The sequence below is a fragment of the Phacochoerus africanus genome, chromosome 14 (genome assembly GCF_016906955.1).
Source record: "Phacochoerus africanus isolate WHEZ1 chromosome 14, ROS_Pafr_v1, whole genome shotgun sequence".
Classification (NCBI taxonomy): Eukaryota; Metazoa; Chordata; class Mammalia; order Artiodactyla; family Suidae; genus Phacochoerus; species Phacochoerus africanus.
In genome coordinates, this window is record NC_062557.1 from 14,814,195 (window position 1) to 14,830,639 (window position 16,445).

At 49.2% G+C, this 16,445-nt stretch overlaps 1 protein-coding gene across 1 annotated transcript in view; it reads left to right on the top strand.

Annotated features, from left to right (window-relative positions):
* Positions 1–16,099, top strand: part of LOC125114519 (testis-expressed protein 2-like) — a 101,051-nt gene extending 84,952 nt beyond the window's left edge. The window contains exons 8-10 of the mRNA XM_047757845.1: positions 10,908–11,033; positions 12,847–13,056; positions 16,078–16,099. Coding sequence (XP_047613801.1) covers positions 10,908–11,033; positions 12,847–12,881 — 161 coding nt within the window. The 3' untranslated portion in view covers positions 12,882–13,056; positions 16,078–16,099. The remainder of the gene's footprint in view (positions 1–10,907; positions 11,034–12,846; positions 13,057–16,077) is intronic.
* The last annotated feature ends 346 nt before the right edge of the window (positions 16,100–16,445 follow it).

The following is a 16,445-nucleotide window of genomic DNA, read 5'->3' on the forward strand; positions in this document are numbered from 1 at the left end:
TAGGGGAGGGGAGGAGCAGATGGCATGAGCCAGTCTCAGCCAGCAAGGCCTGAGGGCCTCTCCCCTCCTGCTGAGCAGCCCGTGTGCCATCCAACCTGTTCCAGTGAGACTGAGGCCTTTGGGTTAGTTTAATAGTAATATGACAGTGAGCTGCTGCGTGAAATTACTGGATTTATACGAGCACGGCAGGACTGCTCCTGAGGCCGGAGGATCTATTAAATAACCTACCAGGGAGAAGGCGGAGGGACCTCCGTTTTACTCCTCTGTGGTGACACACACCAGGGCACACGTGTGTTACCTCGGGTGGCATCACGGTCGCTCTGCACAAGGTGGCCCAGGCTGCCTCTATTCTTCTTCAGCTATAAACTTCCTGAGGACAGGTATTCACCTCAGCATCTTCAGCTCTGAGTCCTTGTGTTTAGACTCATATACATTTGAGGTGGAGCGAGTCTCCCTCAGACTAGCAGTGGTGGAAACAGAGCCTTCCCTCGCGAAGCTGAAAAGAAACAGAAAAACAGCCGTCTGACCCTTCACCAAAATCACATATGTACTGACCTTCCCCCACTTCTTTTCTTTTCTTTTTTGGGGGGGCCATGCCCACAGCAGTGACAGTGAGGGTCCTTAACCCTCTGCACCACAAGAGGCCTCTCCCCTGCCCCCGCTTTGGAGCGGTTTCTCAGAGCTCTCTGACAGGCTGCTTCCCAGGCTGTGCTCCTCGTTTGGCCCAAATAAAACTTATCTCATGACTTTTTTTTTTTTTAATTTTAATTTTTTTTTTTTTTTTTTGCTTTTTAGAGCCACACTGGTGGCATGTAGAGGTTCCCAGGCTAGGGGTCAGATTGGAGCTACAGGAGTTTGGTTGTGGCGCAGCAGAAAAGAATCCAACTAGTAACCATAAGGTTGTGGGTTCGATCCCTGGCCTTGCTAAGTGGGTTAAGAAACTGGCATTGCCGTGAGCTGTGGTGTGGGTCACAGCCATGGCTCGGATCCCAAGTTGCTGTGGCTGTGGTGTAGGCTGGCAGCTGTAGCTCTGATTAGATCCCTAGCTGGGGAACCTCCATATGCTGCGGCTGTGGCCCTTAAAAAAAAAAAAAAATCAGAGCTACAGGCCACAGTCACAGCAACACAGGTTCCAAGCTGCATCTGCAACCTACACCACGGATCATGGTAACAGCAGATCCTTAAGCCACTGAGCGAGGCCAGGGAACAACCCTGCAACCTCATGGTTCCTAGGTGGATTCGTTTCCACTGTGCCACAACGGGAAATCCTAACTCACAATTCTTAAAAAAAACCCCAGCTATCTGAGCTCGTCACAGACTGAAGTGTGCGTGAAGACTAAAATTTGTTAAGTTCTTTGTCAGTTGTGTTTCCCCTGTTGCCAGTGAAGGGCTGGTTTTGTAGGGACTCGGTAACCAGGCACCACCCTCCAGCATTGGACAGCCTCACACCATGAAGACCCCTCGTGTGGGGGAATTGCTAGGGACTGAATGTTTGCGTCCCCCTCCTTCCCCCGCAACTCGCATGTTGGGGCCTAACCTGCAAGGTGATGGTTTTTAGAGATGGTGATTAGGTTTGGATGAGGTCATGATGGGATTGGTGCCCTCAGGAGAAGAGACCAGAGAGCTAGCTGTGCCCTCTCTGCCATGTAAGGACACAGGAGAAGGCAGCCGCCTGCAGGCCAGGAAGCGAGCCCTCGCAGGAAGGAATCAGCCGGCACCTTGATCTTGGCCGTCCACCCTCTAGAGCTGTGCCAAATAAACGCCTGCTGTTCCGGCCCCCTAGTTTGTGGTGTTTTGTTACAGGAGCTCGAGCAGACCGAGACGAGACCCTTTGTGTTCCTGCCCTTTGCAAAGAACCTCTCAGGACTGGCTGCCTCCCTCCTCTGTAAAGACTTGCCAAATGGTCCTGCTCCTCAGCTTCCGGTTTCTATCCTTGAGCATTCCCAAGACCAGATGGTTGTAGGAAGCAGTATTTTAAATGAAATGCCTCACAGGGATGTCCTAACCTTTGCGAAGAGCCCAGAAGAGAAAGCCCTGTCCCCGCCTCACCCAGGTGAGGAGCACTCAGCTCAGCAGGGTTAGGGAGCCACGCAGACACACCAGGGCCCCGCTGCACACACCGTGAGAAGGCAGCCTTTCTAGTAACTGTAGATTTCGTCTCTCGGTCACTCAAGGTGGGAGCTCCTGACTCAGCCTTTATGTCACTGGTTGGCCTCAACTCTGATTGTGTGTGCTCCAGGGTTTTCAGGGCACTTCTTTGCCACTGAATCTTTGTCACAGAAGCAAGTTTTTCTTTGCATCTAATGTTAAAACAGTCATCTTCCCCTCATCTAAATGCAAACACATCATAATAAGATAATGTGTTTGAATGTTTGCAGTTTGTATCTGTTTTTAAAGGTTCTCACCTTTCTGACTCCTTCATATCTTTACTTAGAACTGGACCTGAGCAAGGCCCCTGGGTGGGCCTCAGGGGACACATAGCATGACTTAAAAACAGGCCCCATCCCCCAGGCGGAGGTGCAGCCCGTTGTCCCTGCCTCACCCCCTCCCCACCCTGGACGGGCTCTCTCTGACTGCCCTGTGGCAGCCTCTTCCTTCAGGCCCTGTGGCTTCCTCTGGTCTGGTTTCTATCGGCCACGGCAACCGCAGCAAGCCAGGTTGGGCAGCAGTCGTGGGAGGAAGGAAGTGGGCTGGCTGTCTAGGCCCGTGGTCCCTTGTGCAGATGGGGAGGCCCATGCGGAGGCACAGAGGTCAAGGAACCTCCAGTGGAGTGGAACCCAAGCCCTGGCCACGTGTCTGTACTCTTCCCTCTTCCCACCCTCAGCTCCCGGCCGGGGGCTGGACCACATGCCACTGGGTAGAATGTGCCGGTATGGGCCGGCTATTTACCAAACCTGAATCTGTATCCCCTCATTTAAAAAACAGACAAACCAAACCTTCTACTCTGTAGCAAGTGCAATTCTGGTGCTTTAATATGACAGCCTTCAAAGGCAGTACACGCTAGTAATATGTCTTGGAAACATGACTAGGATTTTCAAAGGGAATGATTATGTCTGAATACATAGGGCAGTCAGGTAGTTTGAGTCTGTTGAGTCTCAAGTTAAAAAAAGCTGGAGATACACAACAATAAATACCTTCCTTATTGATGTTCTATTTATATGGAGATTAAAATCTATTAATGTCAAGCCTTTTGCCCTAATCCCCTTTCTCCTGGAAGTGATTAACAACTAAATGTCTTTATTAAAACAGATGTGCCCTTTATTTCCAGTAACAGTGCCTTTGAAGAATAAGCTAATTAATGATTTTCGAAGACTTAATGTGAGCAAGAAATAAAGCGGTTTTGTGAGTTGCTGCAAAGAAGCCATTCACAATTGATCTGCATATCACTTAGCTAAACCAGGTCATTCATGGAAAAATAATTACCTTCAATTATGATAAAAAGAATTTGGTGAAAACAAAACTGGAAATTATTCTGTCTTTAGTGAGGAAATACACCAGTAGTGCTTACGGAGGTTAAGCAAAGCTTTTATCTGAGATGGTGGCCGAACGGGAGAGGTTACTTACTATAATTGTTTGAAAATGTACCTGTGGGTGAAGAATGGTTTTAGATTAATTTCCTGCTTCCTGTTAGATGTTGTCATTTGTCTTAAGAGGATCTGTAAACGTTTATTAACATTTAAGCAGCCACTTGAAGGATCATGTTTTGATTGAAAGTCCATGAGGTGTTAAGGTGCCTGGAGTCAGAAAGGTCGCAGTGTGGGCTGTCCTGCTGGATCGTAGGACCCTGAGGTAGAAGGTGGTGAGATGACCGGTTTGCATTTGAGACTTCCGGTCAGTGGCCACTTTCGCTGCTGGGCCCTCCCAGTGAAATTCCGTAAAGCCAAAAGCCTCAAAGATATGCTCTCCACAAGTGTCTTTTCTAAGAAATAGGGTTTTAAGGTAAGGTACAAAGTGGTCACCCAGCTTTATCGAGATAATCCTGGGGCTCGAACATAAATTCTTTTGTTTCCTTTACTACGCAATTTCCAGAATGAAAGGGGTTCCAAAAGTTATCCTATCAAGCTAGACCCGAACTGTTTTCTGTGCCCCTCCCTAGCCCTACAAGGAGAACAGGTATTTTAAAGAAAGACCCTGGTTCTCACATTGTCTTTAAAGAGCACAGCTTGCTGGGAAATTTCTGCACCTCTCCTCTGCCTCTCAGCAGCTGGGAATCCACAGACCTCCGCCTGGCTTGGCCCAGGGCAAGCCCTCTCCTGCTGGGAGTGTGTTTCTTACTAAACGTGAAAAGAACCCAGAGGATGGGGACCCTTCAGGATCTAAGCTGAGCTCACAGTGACCATTTTAATGGATATTGAGATGCTGGCAATTTGCCAAAGGCTTGGACTCTTTCCGGAAGCTTTTCTTTTGACAGTCCCTGCTTGCAGGCATCAGTAATACAGGCAACATCTATCTGCTGACTCTTAATGTGCTACCCACTTGGCTACTTTTAAAATAGAAATTTTTATACTGTCTTTTATAAGAAGTCATGTTTTTCCGGGGGGAAAAAAAAACCTTGTGTTTTTTCACCATTTCTCCAGGACTCTGGATCGATTTGGAAATGTCCTACAATGGGTCCTTTCTGATGACTCTTGAGACCAAAATGAATTTGACCAAACTAGGTAAAGAGCCTCTTGTTGAAGCCCTGAAGGTTGGAGAAATTGGCAAAGAAGGGTAAGGGGCTATATGAATTTACTCATCCAACCCCTGGGAACCGGCTTCTCCCTCCAGCCTCTGAGCAGCAGCTTTGATGTGTAGTGGCCCCGATGTTGCGTGAGCTTTCCGTGTAAGTGCTTTCAGGGCATGGTTTCCTGGTTGCATCCCCTGCAGAGCGTGAGTCCCCGCTTCTGCTCAGTGCCTTGGGCCTCCGTGCTGCCACTGGGGCAGCCAGTATTGATTACCTGGGAAGCATCACTGAGTGAGACCAGCAGAGCAGGCTGCACAATAAAAATGCTTTGTGAAGAAAATCCTCCTCCACAAAACCCCTCATTCAACTTGCAGCCACAGACAGCAACATGTGGGCCAGGCTAAGGTCCTTAGGATGTCTGTCTGCTTTAATCACAAAGTCAGAATTATTTATACTTATATGATTGATTTTGTAGCCAAGAGGGTGCTCCTAAGGTGTTTTGAGACATATGTTCTCTAGATAATACAATATTGATTTTCTTAGTAAATTCCTCTCTTTGTAGAAGATACTGCATCTGCTGCCCAGTTTGTCAGATTTAGTAAACACTCCAAATTTGTGAGATAGTTAATGAGGCTGATTTTTTTTTTCTTAGACGCTTAAAATGGATAAGGTGGAACTTTTAAATGCACACACACCTTAAAAATTACTGCCTCTGACTACCTATTTAAATTAGATTATCAAACTAAAAATATATATTATTAGATATATTACCAAACTAAACATGTGTGTGTGTGTGTGCATATATATTTTTTAAACCAAACTAAAAATGAGCGTAGAATCTACTACTCCTTACACCTTTAGCCCGTGTGCGTGGAATTAACAGAACAATGATAGGAAAATGCCACAAGGAGCCGCCTTTTCAAGATCTGAATATAGATCCTGGCTCTTAGATTTCCGCTTAGTTCTGATACTGACCTAAGTAAGGCTTGTATTCAGACTTGTGGTAAAAGCAGGGTAGGTGGAGGGAGTTGGTCACATGTTTGAGAATGTTCTTTCTGACGTGATTCTGATTTATCCAGGTGACTTAATGAAAGTGTTCCTATTTTAATTATTGGAGAACTTTACCTGCTATACACAATCTAACCTATATCTGTGCTATTTTCCTTTCACTTTTCTACTGTTTGTTAAAATGTGTTTGGATCCGGCAATCTGTGGATTGTGTTTTCCGGTGAGTGGTATTAATCAGCCCTCCATGCAGCATTTCATACCCTGTCAGTGCTGAGTCTTGTTTGGACCCACGTGACACCATGAGGAAGCCCGTCCTTTCATCATGTTCCTGGACATAAAGTCACCCTTTGTAGACCCGAGAGGGCTGTGATCAGGCGCATTTAAGCGGCTTTCCTGGCGGGGAAAGTCGTAGCGACTTCCCCGATTTGTATTGCCGGATCCTGAACCAGTCCTCCCGTCAGACTCAGCCTCTGTCCCCGGATGCCCCCACCCCAGCGCCGTTCACCACCATGCAGGCACCATCACCCAGCCTCGTGACAACAGGGTTGCAGAACCAGCTGCCGATAAAAAACACCTTAGGCAGAAGCAACCTTGGAAATGAGGTCTCACTAACCGGGCGTGGGGCAGGGCAGACGGTAGTCAGAAACCTTTGTGCTGGGAATCCGTTTGTACACGGAGCTGCTGGGACTCCACGGGAGGCTGGGGCGGGGGTCTTGGGAGCAGGTGGCCCCCCGCCCCCACCAGATCCCTGAGCTTCTTGCCTCTTGAGCCTTCCACAGTCACTGTCAATCATGCGATCATTTCAAGTGTATAAACTCTGGCTGATCAGAAAGGAGTGCTTCTCTAGACAAGAAAAAAATTCCTGTTTTAGGAATATAGTGGTATATTTAACTTATATATCTAAAGTACCATATATTTTTTTTTCCCAGTACAGCCTGGTATAAAATGTTTTGCTTCTTCCTGTGAGGGTGTTAAATTTTATGTTGATGTGTAATTGGCTATCATTTAATTTTAAAAGCAAGGGAAAATACAATCTAAAAGCACTTTACTTGGAAGAAAAAGGCTGGAAAACTGAACCCTTAACCCTTTTTTGAATAAAGGACCCCCTTGGGAATCTGAGAGCTCTGGATCCTTCCCCCAGAAAACGCGTGCACACGCACCATTTGGCTCTCAATTTCTGGGAGCTCGGAGAGCCCCCATCGCTAATCCGTCCACGTCTCCGTCTCGAGCTGCAGAATCACCCTGAGGCTAAATACCGAGCCGAGGCAGAGTCCCACACGGTGGCAGTGACTGAGCCGGTGATCTCCGGGGCTGACTCTCCTGGAGGAAGCCTCTCCTGGAGCAGCGTGTGCCAAGAGCCGCCGGCGGCCCTTTCCTCCAGGCCCTGCCTCCAGCCCCCGGCCGCTTGTCCGCCTGCCGTTCTGCTCTGGCGGGGCCTCTGCTCTGCCTCCCTGTCGTTCCCGGTCCCCCTGCAAGTGTGCAGAGGCCTGCGCCCGTAGGGAGGCCCAGAGGGGAGGCTGCTCAAGCCGTGGGGAGTCCTGCCGGCCTGCGGAAAGTTCGTTCCTGTCCTCCCCGCGTGACCCTGCGGGTGGTGGTGAGAAAGGCCCCCGAGTGAGGCCTTTCCCTTTGACCTGCGGGCACACTTTGTATTTGCAGCCAGTTTTCGTTTAGTTTTTTTTATCTTCAAATAGCTTCTTGTTACGTAAGGTAGTTACGGTAACTTTGGGGCAGGAAGACGCTCAAAACGGAGTCCAGGAGGTGCGCTGGGCAGCCCTCAGGAAGTGGCCTGGGGCCGCCGAGGGGGCCCGCGAGGGGCATGAATGGCGGCCCTGGAGGGGCCTTTCCGGAAAGGCGCTTGGGGAGCCCCGCTCTGCCCCTGCAGCCTGGCAGGGGGCGAGTCCCCGTGTGTAGCCGCGCCCACCACCTCGTCTCGGGCCAGCCGTGCGCAGTCCAGCCCCGCGTGCGGGAGCCCCGTGCCTGTCGCCCTCGCTACGACTCGGGCCAGCTCTGGGTGGGCGCTCTCGTGTGTGTGTCTGTGGCAAATGTATGGGGCCGATTTTCTCACAGAAAATGAACACACTCTGATGAGTGTGGTTCCGTCAAGGCAGTCGCCTCGCTGACCTGTTTACTCACCTCACTTAAAGCGTTTTTGGGGAGCAGCTTTTTGAGTTACCTCTGGAGTCTGTGACTTTTTTTTTTTAACTACTCTGAGTGAGGGCAAATCATCCTACTTTGTAGATGTATCGGATTCTTGAGAAATTGCCAGAAGTCATTCGGAGGTGGCAGTGATTGTGAGAGTAAAGAATAAAATGTTTAGGTCAAGACAGAGTATCAGTGGAGTTCCCGTTGTGGGTCAGTGGTGAACAAATCCAACTAGGAACCATGAGGTTGTGGGTTCGATCCCTGGCCGCGACAGTGGATTAAGGATCTGGTGTTGTCATGAGCTGTGGTGTAGGTTGCAATGACGCGTTTCAGATCCCACCTTGCTGTGGCTGTGGCATAGGCTGGCGGCTATAGCTTGGATTGGACCCCTAGCCTGGGAACTTCTGTATGCCGTGGGTGCAGCCCTAGATAAGACAAAAAGGCAAAAAGACAACAACAAAAAAGTATCAGTGATAAAATGATTCGTTCTTTGGAGTTCCCGTCGTGGCTCAACCGTCAGTGAGCCCGATTGGCATCCATGAGGATGTGGGTTCAATCCCTGGCCTTGCTCAGTGAGTTGAGGATTGTGTTGCCGTGAGCTGTGGTGTAGGTCACAGATGAGGCTCGGATCTGGCATTGCTGTGGCTCTGGAGTAGGCTGGTGGCTGCAGCTCTGATTCAACCCTTTGCCTGGGAACCTCCATATACCGTGGGTGTGGCCCTGAAAAGACAAAAAGACCCCCCCCCAAGGAAAAAAAAAGGGTGAAATGATTCACTTTTTCCTATGTGTCTGACTCCAAGCACATTTCTAAAAAGATTTTTAGCAAAGGCAGCAGAACTGGAATAAGCCCTGTAAGGTGGCTCTTTGAAAGGCTATCACACTCATCTGGAGTTTGAAGATGTGCTTTAAAAAATAGGCTTGTCATGTTCTAACACATCTTACATAAGACTGTGCAGGTGTCTTTCTCTGAAATTCATGCTGGCATCATAAGGTTGAGATCACAAGATGCATGTTTAGTTATAAAACCTGAATATCAGCCAAACATTTAGTTACCCTCCTAATGAGTAAGAATTGGGAGCTGCATAACACAGCTCCCCATGCAGAGGGAGAGGTGCCATTTGGTCAGAGTCAGAATTTCATGTCATCTGATGTGTTTTAACTGATACAGCTTTGTCTAAATTATTAACTTCAAGCCACAAAATGTAGTCCTGTTCTCTGTCCCGCAGAGGATTAATTCAGGAACCCAAGAGCTCACTGCAGTGCTCAGCCTTTGGCATCTTTTCCTTCAGGTCTGGAGGCTGCCAGATGACAAATACCAGTGGGGACAGGAGGGGGCGGTGGCTCTGCGTGCTTCACTGTGGTCCAGGATAGTAAGGCAGCCTTCTGTGCTGTGTAGACTCCTTACCTGGCAGCACCAGGTCTGAGCTGGGGGCACGGCCATGTTAGCGATGGAGGGGTAGCGTTTCTGAGACGGTCCCGTTATCTTTGGAGCTTTACCTCCCTGACTTCTTGCATCCCAAGACCCAGGGTAGGCTTTCTTGGGAATCATATTCTGCTCTGTACATTTCCCACAGAAGAGCTCAGTGAGGGCCGCCTAACCCTGAAAGCTCAGAAGGACACACATGAGCATCGCCTGGAGGAGGCAGGCGTCTGATGCGAGGAGGAGGAGTCAGGTGCTCTCCCCGCGCGGCCAGGGACAGGAGGCTTTTGTGTCTGCAGAGGGCGTCCCCTTTTCACGCTGCATTCAAGCCGCTTGGCTGGAGCGCTGGCTCTAGTGTTTCAGAGCCAGGATGGAGAGGATCCGGGTGTCCTGCCAGGGAGAATATTCGTGCGGTCTTCTTACAGCCGGGCTCCTGTTTCAGGCGGAGATTTCAGTACCCTCCTCTCAGTGCTGGGGCCTCTGCTGGGCCTTCAACATCGCCAGGCGTGCTCTGCCCTTGGGTGCCCTTGGCCCTTTTGGCCAGAAGATGGCTGTCCCCGTGGGCGTCTGGTAGCTCAAGGACATCACCCGAGGAAGACCCCAAAGGGTTATACCAGCAGGGAGATGAGACCTAAGCTGTGTTACCTTCCCCCATCCTGGTGATTTTGTCCTCGTCAAAAATACAAGGTCCACTCTCTGCTTAGCCACCGTTTGGTAGCTCAACAGTGTTCAAAGGCTACTCTGTCCCTTGTTCATTTCATCCCCCTTAAGTCTCTGAGCCTCAGAGATGGGCTCTGCCATCTGCCCCTCTGAAGCAAAGGCACCGTCAGAGGAGGCAGCCGCCTTTTGTGTGGCTGAAGCTCAGCCAGGAACCCCCACCCCCACCCCACCCAGTACCCTCACAGGGGAGCTTGATCGTTCACCACTGCAGGTGACCCAGCAGCCCCCAGGCCTCTGGAGACCAGGGATCCACCTGGAAAGACTAATGAGGGACCTTGCTCTCGGGTGAAGCTTTTCATTACTTCATTTAAAAAAAAGGTTTTAAATTAGTTGCCCCGGGAAGTTCCTGAGTCCTCATATCAGTTGCTCCCTCGAGTCCCTTGAGATTTGTACCCTGTGGTTGTTGGCTCTTTTCTGTGACCTTCAGGAGCTGGGGCAGGCATGGGGTAAGATAAGTAATCTCAGGAAGGATTCTTGAGCCAAATCTAACCTGGAGGTAACCAGGCCCAAACGCATCATGTTGTTGAACTCAGCGAGTCAGGGGACTTGCCTGAACATCCCCGTCACCTGTGAGGTGGTCATGTCACCAACATGAGCTCTCACCTGACCCGTGCAACCATCCTTCTTTCCACTCACCCTCCCATCGGCCACGCTGCACTGTTGACGAAATCACTGCATCTTGTGTGACTGCATCTCGCTCCCACCGCCTGTCTTTCCGACGCATGCGCAGAGTCGAACCCTTCAGGCCCAAGTCCTCTGCGGTCCTGCCAGGGGACTCGGCGCTGAAGAGTCTCCCGGGGAGCCAGGCCAATCCGAGGACCCTTGGATTGGGCCTCTTCTGGGCGGGGCGGGTGGTGGAGAGTGGTGACCGGCAGTAGTGGGGGTGGAGCGCGTGCTCTTTCTAAGCAGAGCCTGGTGCTGGGCGGGCTGCCGTGCTGACTCTGCCCTGCTCAGTTGCAGGCCCAGGGCGTTCTGTCTGGCCGACAGCGACGAGGAGTCCTCCAGTGCTGGCTCCTCTGACGAAGACGACGCACCAGAGCCCAGCGCAGGGGACAAGCCGCTTCTCCCAGGGGCAGAAGGGTGAGTGGATCCAGCTTTGGGGGTCAGGGAGGCAAGTTGAGAGCTTTTTTGCCTTTTCCTCTATGATCTTCCTCCTTCACATCGAGTGCATGGCGTTTGCACTAATAACTCAAAGCTAGAGGCTTAAAAGTCGGGGCCCCAAAATAAAAGACCCACATAGCTTTCCTTAAGAAGGTCCAGGGGCTCCCTTGTGGCCCTGCAGGTTAAGGAGACAGCACTGTCACTGCAGTGGCTTGTGTGGCTGCGGGTGGTGCGGGTCCGACCCCAAGCCCAGGTACTTCCACGTGTCTCGGGCACAGCAAAAAAATAAAAAAGGGTCCAGACCAAAAAGGTTTTCTCTGGCCATTTGAGTAAATAAGAGAGAATTGAAGGGCTTGTTTATCACTAGGAGTACAAATGAAACAACACCTCCCTCTGGTGCCAGTGGGGAGCATTCCACCCGGTCTCAGGTTCTACTTGCTTCTGTTGAGCTTTCAGTTTCCATGAAGTTGAAACGTTCAGATGATTTCTTTGGGGAATTTTGATCTTTTGGATCATGGACTTCATTTTTGGGGCTCCCTTTGTCTGTTACCTGGACTATATAATGATCACAAAGCTTTGGCAGCTGATTTCTGTAAGGATTTTTAACTAGTTAAAGTGAGTGAAGAAACTAAAACAGGGAGTTCCCGTTGTGGTACAATGGAAGTGAATCCAACTAGGAACCATGGGGTTGTGGGTTCTATCCCTGGCCTTGCTTAGTGGGTTAAGGATCGGCGTTGCTGTGAGCTGTGATGTAGGTCACAGATATGGCTTGGATCTGGCATTGCTGTGGCTCTGGCGTAGGCCGGCAGCAACAGCTCCGATTAAACCCCTAGCCTGAGAACCTCCATATGCCTCAGGTGTGGCCCTAAAAAGATAAAAGACAAGACAAAACAAAAAAAAAACACGAAAACTAAAACAGTAAAGAAACCAGGCGATTCAGAAGCATTTGTAAGAAAATATCAACCTATTTACCTTTGAAATCCTACAGAAGATGAAAAGAGAATTCACCTGCTTGAGGAGTTGGCACTAAAGTTTGTGTGCATTATTTAAACTCTACCCACAGGACCTTCTCGAGAATAATCGCTTTTCTCTACACACATGTGTGTACTATTCTTGGCACTCTGGAACTGTGGAGGATTTTAAGAAGCAAACATCGTCTTCTGAGGGCAGTGTTAGGTAGATAGGCCGAACTTGCATTCCTGGCCTGATAGCATATCAGGTTGATATGGCTTTTTTCTTCAGCTGTTTCTAAGCTGTAGTTGCTGCTCAAAGTTTGTGTGACACCGTCTCAAAGGCAGTCAGTTAATTCCTGTTTTGTGTCCCTGTGGATGCAGCATGGCTTCTTAGTCGTTAGAGAGAGATGGTGAGGTTTCTCTTAAGAGGACACTGGCTGTATATTCAGTATCTGAAGGTGCGTTCCCTGCTTCCACTGTGAGAGCTGGGTCTGGCTGTCCCCTGACAAGGCTCAGGCTCTGTCTGATGTCTGCACCTTGTCTAAAGTAGTAGTTCTCAACTGGGGGTGCTGCTATCCCCCTCAGGGAACATTTAGCCATGTCCAGAGACGTGTTTTGTTGTCTCGGCTGTGGGGGAACATGCACCTAGCAGGCCGAGGCGGGGGCTGCTGCAGACATCCTACACAGCACAGGCCCACAACCAGCAGTCACCCGGTCCACAGTGTCAAACTGTGGTCGAGAAACTCTGGTCTGGAGTGAGGTGAACACGGAGCCACCAAGTTTTTGTTTGTGAAGCAGCAAAGCTTATACTAACACTCATTTGTGTCCCTCATTTAAAGGTACGTGGGAGGTCATCGAACAAGTAAAATTATGAGGTTTGTTGATAAAATTACCAAGTCAAAATATTTCCAAAAAGCAACGGAGACAGAGTTCATTAAAAAGAAGATGGAAGAGGTCTCCAACACGCCCCTGCTGCTGACGGTGGAAGTGCAGGAGTGCAGAGGAACCTTGGCCGTCAACATCCCACCTCCCGCAACTGACCGGATATGGTGCGTAGGGGCCCCTCGGGGACAGCCAGCGACTCCCCCGTCGCGTGACCGTAAAATTCCCAGCCCGCTTACCACTTTCTCCTGGAAGAAGAACTTTCAAACGTTTTTCGTGGAACCTTAATGTTAGTTGTAAATCCGATTCTGCTTTCTTCTGTGAGTGGTGAATTCACATATATTACACGTTTGGAAGCATTATAGTCAATAGGTGAAATTTAGCAGTTCCCTTGTGGCTCAGTGGATTAAGAATCCAGTGTTGGAATTCCCGTCGTGGCACAGTGGTTAATGAATCCGACTAGGAACCATGAGGTTGTGGGTTCGATCCCTGGCCTTGCTCAGTGGGTTGAGGATCCCGCGTGGCTGTGAGCTGTGGTGTAGGTTGTAGATGTGGCTTGGATCCCGAGTTGCTGTGGCTCTGGTATAGACCGGTGGCTACAGCCCCAATTAGACCCCTAGCCTGGGAACCTCCATATGCCACAGTAGCAGCCCTAGAAAGGCAAAAAGACAAAAAAAAAAAAAAAGAATCCAGTGTTGTCACTGCTGTGACTTGAGTTGCTGCTGTGGCATAGTTTGATCCCTAGGCTGGAAACTTCCACATGCCATGGGTGCGGCCAAAAAGAAAAACAAAAAAAAGAGGAGTTACTGCTGTGGCTCAACAGGATCGGTGGCATCTTGGGAGCACTGGGACATAGGTTCGATCTCCAGCCCGGCAAGTGGGTTAAGGATCCAGTGTGCCACAGCTGTGGCTTAGGTCACAACTGCAGCTTGGATCTGAGCCCTGGCCTGGGAACTCCATATGCTGCTGGGCAGCCAAGAAAGGAAAAAAAAAAAAAAAAAGGAAAAAAGGAAAAGGATATTTAGGAAAAAAAATAGGTGAAGTTTATGGAATGAGCTGTTTCTCTTCTTGGTCTTCCTCCTTCCTAAAGCCAATCCTACCGGCAGTAGGAACAGCTGTCACTTGTAGAGCTCTTACCCTCTGTCTGGCCTGCGGTCTGAGTTCCTCTCTTGGCCAGTCCTCACAGCATCCCGCAGAGGTAGGGCCATCATTATGCCTCCTTTTCAGATGGGGATCCCATATCCCAAAGAGTCCTGGGTGGTTAGGGAAGACTCCCCTAGGTCAGACCTGGATGTTGAGGCGGCCGTACGTGTGCTTGCTAGTTTCGGTAGAAGGTCTACCCAAAGAGCTGTCATTTGAATGAACCAGTGGGTCTTAACCCCGCCTACATAGCACAGTCACCTGGGGACTCGTTAAAGCTATGCCCTGCCCAGCTGCCAGGATTCAGCGGCTGGGGACTAAGTTGGGATTGAGAATCACTGAGCTAAATTATTCATGGGCCAGGCAGAAGGAAATCACTATCTATAAGTCTCAGTTTTAAATTGACATTCAGGTCCCATAAAACATGCAGAGGGGTATAGAGGATTGCATAAAAGACCTCATGGTACCATAAACCTTTTTGTACCCAGAAAAAAAGATCGCTGTGTTCTGTTACGGAGTGAAAGCACCACGCTGGTGTACATCCTTAGTGTTCAGAAGGGCTTGTAGAAATGATCACAAAAAGATCGTTTTTTTTGTTTGTTTTTGTTTGGTCTTTTTAGGGCCGCACTCACAGCAAATGGAGGCTCCCAGGCTAGGAGTCAAATCGGAGCCACAGCTGCTGGCCTACGCCACAGCCATAGTCACAGCCACAGCCACGCTGGATCCGAGCCACATCTGGGACCTACACCACAGCTCATGGCACACCGGATCCTTAACCCACGGAGCGAGGCCAGGGATCAAACCTACATCCTCATGGATGCTAGTTAGGTTCATTAACCACTGAGCCACAATGGGAACTCCAAGATTTTTCAATTGATCATTTAATAATGATATTGGTGTTCCCAAGTAAAAAAACATATTCTTTATTTATTTCTTTGCTTTTTATTTTTCAGGGCTGTACGTGTGGCACGTGGAAGTTCCCAGGCTCATGGTCCAATCTGAGCCACAACTGCTGGCCTATACCACAGCCACAGCAACGCCAGATCCAAGCCGAGTCTGGGCAAGGCCAGGGATCAAACCTGTGTCCTCAGGGACACTACTAGTCAGATTTATTTCTGCTGAGCCACAATTGGAACTCCCTTACTATGCTGTTGTCCAAGCCTAATTAAAAAAAAAAAAAACCTCTTTTTTTTTTTTTTTTTTTGCTTTTTAGAGCCATACCTGCAGCATATGGAAGTTCCCAGGCTGGGCGTTGAATTGGAGCTGTAGCTGCTGGCCTGCACCACAGCCACAGCAACTTGGGATCCGAGCCACATATGCGACCTACACCAACAGTTCTGAGTGCCAGTCTGCTCCACTGAAAGGCTATAATAGGGAGTTCCTGCTGCGGCGCAGTGGGTTAAGGATCCAGCATTGCCGTAGCTGTGGCATAGATTTCAGCTGCATCTCGGATTCCTTCCCTGGCTCGGGAACTTCCATGTGCCATGGGCGCAGCTGGGAAAAAAAAAAAAAAGAAAGGCCGTAATAATCACAGTATGGAGTATGGAATGAAAAGGCAGGTTATAGACTGTTCTCTATTTACATATGCCGTTAGGAGTGTGGGAACCCGCTTCCCTCTCAATGCTCCTATCTCGGGAACAAGATTCAGAGAGAGACAGTCTTTTATTTTCTGCTTTATACATGTGTATGTTTTGGGTTTTGTACAGACAGTATACTACTTTCATAAAAATAGAAACAAAAAAGATCCTTGCCATTTTAGGAGAAACAAAAACCAGAAAACAATGCCCAGGTCGTAGACTTTTCCAGTGGCATTTCCTGGCTTTCTTAGTTTTATCAGCACAGTTTTCAATCACCACAGCCCTGGCTTCAGGGACACGGGGAAGTCACAATACATACTTGCAGCACTGAATTGTTTTCTAGAAGGGATTTGCAGAAGAGAACATTGAAGTAGTGATAGAGCCTTGTATAAATGAAGAATATTGCCCTTAGTCCTGTCTACTTCCTTTCTTTGCTTCTAAGTGTGATTATTACTTGTCTTCTTCAAAAAGGTATGGTTTCCGGAAGCCACCTATATAGAAGCTGAAAGCTCGGCCAAAACTTGGAGAGAGAGAAGTGACTTTAGTCCATGTGACAGACTGGATAGAGAAGAAACTGGAGCAAGAGTTTCAGGTACACCGGCAGTGCCTGTAGTGTTTCACCTCTGACCCTCAAAGCTCTGGGTTAGAACGGGGGTCCTGAGCTTCATTCATGTGGGTCAGGATCCTCCTGGGAGGATCTGATGAGCGCTGTGGCCCCTCATCCCGGGAAAGTACACATGTGATCAAACAGGCATAAAATTTCAGGGATAGTTTCAAAACCCCCGAAACTCACCCACAGAACCCTGGTAAATAGTCTTCAGAGGAAACCCAAAGGGTAG